The 8114-nt window shown below is 30.6% G+C and overlaps 1 protein-coding gene across 2 annotated transcripts; it reads right to left on the bottom strand.

The window, feature by feature from the left end:
- Positions 1–2930: 2930 nt before the first annotated feature.
- Positions 2931–6970, bottom strand: LOC115719318 (protein TRM32). 2 transcript variants are annotated; one of them, XM_030648305.2, is made up of 5 exons: positions 6881–6970; positions 5746–5973; positions 5442–5524; positions 3803–5324; positions 2931–3672 (listed from the first exon to the last, which is right to left on the bottom strand). In XM_030648305.2, the coding sequence occupies exons 2-5, from the start codon at positions 5897–5899 to the stop codon at positions 3077–3079; spliced, it is 2355 nt and encodes a 784-aa protein (XP_030504165.2). In that variant the 5' UTR covers positions 5900–5973; positions 6881–6970; the 3' UTR covers positions 2931–3076. The 2 variants fall into 2 exon arrangements, with proteins under 2 accessions (XP_030504165.2, XP_030504164.2); XM_030648304.2 differs by having other exon boundaries at positions 6594–6970.
- Positions 6971–8114: the final 1144 nt, after the last annotated feature.

An 8114-nucleotide genomic window follows, 5' to 3' on the forward strand; every position in this document is an offset into this window, starting at 1 on the left:
TCTTATAGGATAAAACAAAATTTTTCAATTCATTATTAATGTCCCCTCTCTCTTATTGATGGCGAAATCCCCACATTTATAATTTATACAATAAAATTATATTATTTTATATATCTATTTATGGTAAAAATCATATTTATAGACAATATAACAAATTAAAATTAACTAATATAATCACAAATCAATTCAGGTTAATTATTCTTATTTATTATCTATAAAGATGGGTTGGAATACCACCATCATAAACAATACTAAACCTTCTAATTATTTTAGCCATTCAATTTACTAGAAATTATTTATATTCGTATCAATCTGAACAACAAAAAATAATAAAAGCAATACTCATTAACCTTTACTATCCATTTATTTTAATATCTTCCTAATAATAGAATAAAATCAAAAATATCTCCAATTCATTGTTAATGTCTCCACCTCCCATTGATTATAAAATCTCCATATTTATAATTTTTACACCGAAAAATTATGTTATATATAGTGAACCTTATATTTATTGTCAATATAAATTCCCATAAAATGAATTAAAATGAACTAATTAATATTCACAATCCAATTTGAGTATTATGACTTAATATTTCCTTATTTAAATTTTTAACATATTTTAAAATTCATGAAATACTGATATTTTAACCAAATTACTCTAAATAATTAGGGGCCAGCCATATAATAGGCGCAAAAGCCTTGAAAGGCACCAAAACCATTATCAATGGCGCAACTCAACTATCAAACTGGCACTGAATTAAGTAATAATAATCTGCTAAATATAAATTTATAAACTGTCAATAGGGTAGAAATACAATAGTTTAAATCAAGAAAAATAAATTAAAAGAAAAAAAATATTTATTTAATTATTTAAAATATTAAAATAAAAAAATTCCTAAAGATATTAAAATAAAATAAATACCACAAATTAAGAATAATAATAAAATTTATTAAAATAAAATATTAAAGAAAGAAATTTAGAAATTTCTGATTCAATAAATGAAAAGAAGCAAACTTTACTGCTAAACATATAAAAGGAAAAAATCAAGAAAAGATACTATTAATAACAAAAGTCAAAATTATATAAATATAATAATAAATGTAATAACTATATATGAAAATAATAAATGTAATAAATATAATATATAAATTACCATAAAAAGTAATAAAGCTTAAACCAAAACAACCCAAATCATATCTCTGGTTATTCCGCCACCACCCTCGTCATCGGAAAATGAAACTCTTTTAATTTTTCCCAGAACGACTTTGCAGAACATCATCCGTTCCTAGAAATTCGACTACGCAGAATTAGAAACTAATAATAATAAAAATATAGGAAAAGAAAACTCCCTTTGAAGACTAACAGAGACAACTATGGAATGAGCGTCTCGACTGCCGAAGAAATATAGAAAAAAATTTTGATTCGAAAAGGAATACTTATGAACTATTAGAGACTTATGAAATATAGAAACAAATGTAATAACTATATATATATATATATTATGTGTATAAAAATAGTCCAAAGACTATCAGAGTTCACACGGACTGGGAGCCAAAAGAATAATAATAATGAAAAGAAATACCCCGATCAAGGTTTAAGAGTAATTCGTAAACAGTATATTCAGATCAGGCACCGGAAACATATGAAGTCTGAAGCCTTACATGGACTAGAATAAGTTATTATATATACAAAGGCATGAGACACGAAATATAAACATAAATGTAAGAGAAATCATATATAAGCTTTACCTCTCTATCTCTATGACCGCTGGTCATCTTATCTCCATCAATCTTACCTCTTCCAAAAATATTTCTCCTTTGAATGGAGGAAAGAGATGGAATGGGAGGATTAAAATCATGATAATTTAATTGTTACCTTGATAGGAAGAAATCTTGAGAAGAGCCTTTATTAACTTTCTGTCAATGATGTTGCAATTTTTTATATCTTCCATATTTGATTATGTGTATTACAATTTTCTAAATATGTGGTAAGAATTTATATTGAACATAGCATTGATTTTTGTTATTGATTATGTAATATCAATTTCAAATCTTCATTATTGATCACACTTAGTAATTATTTTTAAATGGACACATCCCTAACATATGGTCATCCGTTTGACAATTTAATAGTATTAGCTCGTGTAAGATAAGTATTTTGTAAATGTGAAATCTAATTGACTTATTCTTAAAGATGATAATTTAGATTAAGATTTACAATACCAAAACAATGAAGAAATCATAAAAATAAGAATAACTTTGGTAGTAGGTGTGCCCCTTGGGCCTTGTTTTAATTTCTTCAGTTGGTTTAGTTTTATGATATTTCATATTAGTTTTAATTTTGCAATAATGGTGTACTTGGACTGCTCTTATAGATGAGTAGCGATTAATATGATTTTGGCAAATAGAGTGGAGTTTGCTCTTATTTGGTGCGTCGATGTTTCATTGATTGGATCAAATTACTTCACTGAGGGAGAGATATTTTTCTCTTTTTTGGCCAGATCTATCTATTGGCCCTATATTTCGTGGTGTTCAGTTCTTTTGGATGCTTTGCCATAGTTGATCGTTTGATTATTTTTCTTATTTTGTATGTGAATAATGGGATTGTTATGTCCCAATTATTATTGAAAGATCATTAGTTGATTGTCATTGAGAGGTTGATTCTGTTACATGTTCATTTGATTTGAAAACCTAATTTTCTTCACACTTTTTTGATGTTTGATTGCTGGAAGTTTATTAGATTTTTAGTTGAGGTTGTTCTTAGAGTTTTTTTCATTTTATTGTAGACCACTTGGTAAGTCTATTATGCTTAATTTTGCTCTACGAGTTATATCTTTATGTAATGGAATTTGTCCGAATGTCCCTCTTCTCTAAAATAAAAAAAGTTCCAAACTTATAAAAGCTAAAAAAAAACAACAGAATTAAGGTAATTTATTAAAATTTGATGATTGAATTGCTTATTTTATGTTTATCCTACCTAGTTTGATCAAGAAATATATATATCTATATATTTACATATGCATACTGTAACTGTATTACAAAATTTGATGGAGAAAAATGAAAAGAAGAAGAAGAATCAAAACATTATTTCATCCAATAATTGATAGAAGATCAAATCCTCAAGTTCAAGCGTCACTGTTTCCATCTCCCACTGTATGTTCATCCAACCATCTCCCTTGGTCAAGTCTCGACCCACCACATCGTCCAGTGTCTGGTCCAACTCCGGCCTCACCCTCAAACTTCTGCTCGTTCTTTCCCAAACCTCGTCCACTAGATGTTGCCCCTTAGGTGTTCCACGAATTGATGACCCGAACGATGAAAACCCTCCGGGGAAGTATGTATACGATTTCTCAATCATATCTCCAAGTGTCTCGTTCACCAAGTCAAACAGAATGTGGCGATTGATGAAGCCAGTAGTGTCTGCAGCTTCTTCTTCTTCTTGTTCCTCTTGTTCACTAATGATGAGATCATGGCCAAAGCAGTCCTCCTCTTCTTCCATCTCCTTGAAAAGGGAAGGACTTAGTGGTTGGTCTACCGAGTGCCATGTCCAATCATGCTCGTCGTTGCTCGTGAAGCCAGACACTTTGAGTAGAAATTGAACGTAGTTGAAGTCTGCATTTTCGGTCTCAAAGTGACAAGACAAGTTGCTGCCTCTGGTTGTGATTTTTATTTCTGAAACAGTTTTATTAGCCATGAGAGTAATGAACACAACAAGATACATTTTAGCTTATAGATAAGCCTTGAGACAGTCAACTTAGCTGTTAGCTAAAAAGTTTGAGAATTAACAAAAACTTGTGATTACCTTCTGAAGTGGGGAACTCAGTAGAGCTGGTTAAATAATTAGAAAGACGATTTTCAATAACTGATTCATAATTTTCATGTAAAAGCTCTTCTTTTGGATCCATTGTCACACTAATCTCTTCCTCTTGGTTATCACTGCTTTCTCTAGCTGTAGCTGACTTGTCTTCATCCTTAACAATGGTGTCTGTGATAGAGGCTCTCTTTTGACTTCCATCCACAGTTAAACTATCTGTGTATCGAAAATTTGCACTGCTTTCACTTCCCTGCAATTCAATCTCTTGAACAGGCTCCAAGGGTTCAGAGTGATATGGTCCACTATGATTGTCTCTGTCTTTACTTGTGCTATGACTACCAGCCATTAGAGTCTTAATTGGCATTCCTAAACGGAAAAATGCGTCATGGGATGCACCATTCAGAAAGGAAGAAAAGTCGTCGAGATCAGGAAGGGAGAGATTCCTTCTGCAGTTTTTTCGAGTATTAGAAGGAACTTTCTCTTCAATTGTCACTCTTAAGCTCCTAGAGTGGCTGTAATTAGGCACTTTCTTACTACCAGAAGTGTGCTCAAACAACTGAGTATATCTATCTAATGATTCGTTTAGAGAAGTTGTTCGTCTCACACGTTGAAGTCTTTGCCTTCTAAGATCATCATTCAAATTATCAATCTTGTTACCATCTTGGCCAATAGTTATCTCCAATCTTTCAGACATCTCTCTCCCATTGATAGATTTTCTACCTTCGAAAATGTCACTTAGCATACCAGCTTCAGTAGTGTGGCCATTTTCTGTTTTGCTTTCCTTGAGTGCTTGCTTTATTTTCTGCTTGATAATTCTGAAACGGTCCAAGACCAACTGATTCCATCCATGGTTATTGACACTGTCTATTTTATCAACATCACCTGTTATGGCGTTTGTATATTGATCATTTTGAAATTCTGAGCCTTCCAACTGTTGTGCTTGAGCCCCTGCTATTGATTTTTCTCCATTCAGGAAGAACCAAACTTCATTTTGCTTGTGCTTAAGTGTACTAATAGGCCTTATATTTCTTGTTTGTGAAGAATTGGGTACTGGAAATGATCTTGATTTGTTTAAACGGACCTTGATATTGGAATTCTTGAGGCCATGGAATTGGTTTTTGCCAACATCCGGATCCTGGAGTAACTTCAAAAAAAATTCCTTGTTAACCTTGAATATCTCCAGTATGTCAACACATTCATTGAGATGTTTCTGATTGGATATATCTGCACTAAGCTGGCTATCTTTTACTGTATCACTATTATGTTCTGCACAAAGAACCTGCTTTCTTGTATTATTTGCAGTACCACTACTCTGAGGGACACTGCCTGATTTTCTCTTACCAGTACCTGTATGACCTATATAATTTTCCGAAGATTCTAAATCGACTGGATTAGCTCTTTGCAGCCATGACTGCAATGGGAAGCTCAGAATCCAGCCTCTATGCGGTTTAACTCGAGATTTTCCAGATCTTCCCCTTGCGGGAACTGAATCTGTAATCTGTTGCTTAACCTGAAATATTCAATTTAAGGCATGCCTTTAGGAGCTTTATATGAAGATTAAGAAAACCAACCAATATGAACAACTTTCATTCAGTTTAAACATCAATGCTATACCATAAGAACTTACAAGAAAGGGTTCTGCAGCTGAATCAACAATAAACACTTCATCAGAGCCACTGTTCTTCGAAATTCTTTTCTTTTTTCCTTTGTCTACAAACATCATAACTTAATGCTATAAGTTCATAATTCAAGAGAAGTATAGATGTGCAGCATAAACAGATAAAACTGCCAAGTCACAAGTTCACAAACGCTTTCATTCTCAAAGCTTTTACAGATATAGTTTACATAATCTCACATGTATGAAAGAAATGAGGAAATGAAAATAACAGTAAAAGAAAAACATAAATAAATAAAAAGATGAGAGAATTTACATTTGATGCGTCTTTTACCACCGTTCTTTTTATGTGGGATCAAGTTTTTGACACTTTGCCAATGATGATGGTCAAGAAAATGCATTATGCCACACAAACAGCCTGGATAGTTTCCCTCAGCAATGGAGTCATTTCTCTGTAAATGTTTCCCCATTTTTTCTATCTGGTGTGCTATGAAACTTTGGAACCACAATTAAGTATAACTTCGAGAAACTTAAATGGAATTACCTGAAAATTAAAACAAACAACACATGTCACATGTAAGACAATCATTTAAAATTGTGGACCAACCACTTAAAGAGAATAAGCACAAAAGAAAAAAGACCAGACCAAACAAAACACAAAACACAAAACACGAAAAGGTCCTTCCACAAATCCAGGTTTCCATATACCAATTATATCATATATTTTTTTTTGTCTTTGGTCAATCTTCTAGCTGGAGGAAATTAATATTGTACCCATCTACATAAGGAAAGAATAACAAATACCTTACTGTTAATTAATTTTGCTTTTTCAATTTTATTTATTTATTTTGGATTAGTGGTAACTATAAATAGAAATTCTTAGAAAGACAATCAAAGCTTTCAGGTTGTAAACAGCAACATAATAAATGTTTTTTTTTTTTTTGAAGTCATAACCTGAAAAAAATATCATAAAAGCAAATAATGACCCTTGTATTATACAAACGTTATTAACTAAAGAGATGAAGGCATATAGGATTAGATTTTAATCTTAAAAACAAAATTTTGCAAATGAATCAACAAACCGAATTATGGGTACTAAACAAAGGAATAACAAGATTACAAAGAAGTGAATATATAAATATAACATATATTCCAAGTTCCAACCTTGTGAATGAAAGAGAGGAATTGCTAAAGCTTATGATGAGTTATGTCCACTCTTCCTAACTCATTTTAGAAAAAGACGAAACAATTTTCCAGAGCCATATAGTTGAGATTTGATAAGAAAAAGTTGGGAAAGGTGATCAAGAGTGAAGAGATCTATACGGAGAAAGCATATTTAATAGGACTCTTAAATGAAAACACAACATATACATATATAAATAAATACATAGAGATAAGTTCGAATTGAATAAATCAAAATGAAAAATAAAAGTTATAGTGACGTAGAGGACCAAGTAGAAGATGGAGAAAGGTAGTTAGTCTTCCTTCTACATAGGACCCGGGAAAGTAATGTACAGGCGCCAAAAACTCTAAGCTGACTGATGATGATGAATTAACTGCCAATTTATAAATATATATAATTATACATATGGTGCATGTGGTCCAATTTTTTCTCTGACTAAGCCGTTGGTCCAAACTCCAGCCATAGACATCAAGTCTTTAAAACTAAAGGGACCACGCTTTTGAGATTTAGAATTAGATAGCCAGCCACAATAAACAAACAAGACTTGGAAAGCTTTTCATTAATTAATCTAATTAATTCTAATATTTTATATTAGTTTCAAACTTTAATTCATGATTTTATTTGTATATAATAAATATTCGTCCTTGGTTTGTTTTTATAAAAATTACAAATATGCTAAGTATGTTATTTCTAATATAAGTTGCATAGTTTGGGGCTAAGTTATTGATGAAGTATCTTGCTATTTAAGTGGTTGGTATTCTGTTTGGCTTTTCCCTTGAAAAAACTAATTTGAAATATTTTATCTTGTTGTGTTTGGCAGTTAAAACAACGTATAAAGCTTTTCTTTCTTTGAATAATTTGTAATGGAACTAAAGATAAATTGAAAATAGTGAAAAGTAGGAGACTGTCAAACATGATTTTTCTTTACACTTCGTTGAGACTAGACTATCCAATATAGTATTCTAATTAAAATTTTCATATATAAGTAAGACAACTTTCAAATTATACAAATCAAACATTTATTTTAAAATAATAATAATAATAATAATAATAATAATAATAATAATAATAATAATAATAATAATAATAAAGAAAAAGAAAAAACAATCATCCAACCCAACCCATGATTATAAGAAAATATACTTTTGTTCCTCGTTTTCTAGAATGTATAATAATAATAATAATATGTCAAACAAGTCCTATCATATATTTCAACTTTTAAAATTCTTCTATAATAATGTGAGTTCCACTATAATTATTCTTTTTTAATGGTGAGCGTTTTTTTTTTTTTTTGGAAGAAAATATTGAACATGTAGACTAGGAGTGGACAACATCTAATTAAATCCAATTGACCGAATCGATCTAATTCAATCTAATTACAAAAAATTGAATTTACAATTACAATTTGATTAGATTGGATGATCAAAGTTGCATTCTAATTAGATTGAATCTGTTATTTAATGTCAATCTCAAAATCCAATTAAAAAATTAACCTAATTAAA

Source organism: Cannabis sativa, chromosome 2, assembly GCF_029168945.1.
Source record: "Cannabis sativa cultivar Pink pepper isolate KNU-18-1 chromosome 2, ASM2916894v1, whole genome shotgun sequence".
NCBI lineage: Eukaryota > Viridiplantae > Streptophyta > Magnoliopsida > Rosales > Cannabaceae > Cannabis > Cannabis sativa.

Bases quoted from the DNA above. Each gene is read 5' to 3' on its own strand.
- LOC115719318 (XM_030648305.2), bottom strand. From the start codon at position 5,899: ATGGGGAAACATTTACAGAGAAATGACTCCATTGCTGAGGGAAACTAT. The intron at 5,325-5,441 runs GTAAGTTCTTAT...TGAATATTTCAG, and splicing joins CAGCTGCAGAACCCTTTCTT to GTTAAGCAACAGATTACAGA. The intron at 3,673-3,802 runs GTAATCACAAGT...AAACTGTTTCAG, and splicing joins TGAGTTCCCCACTTCAGAAG to AAATAAAAATCACAACCAGA.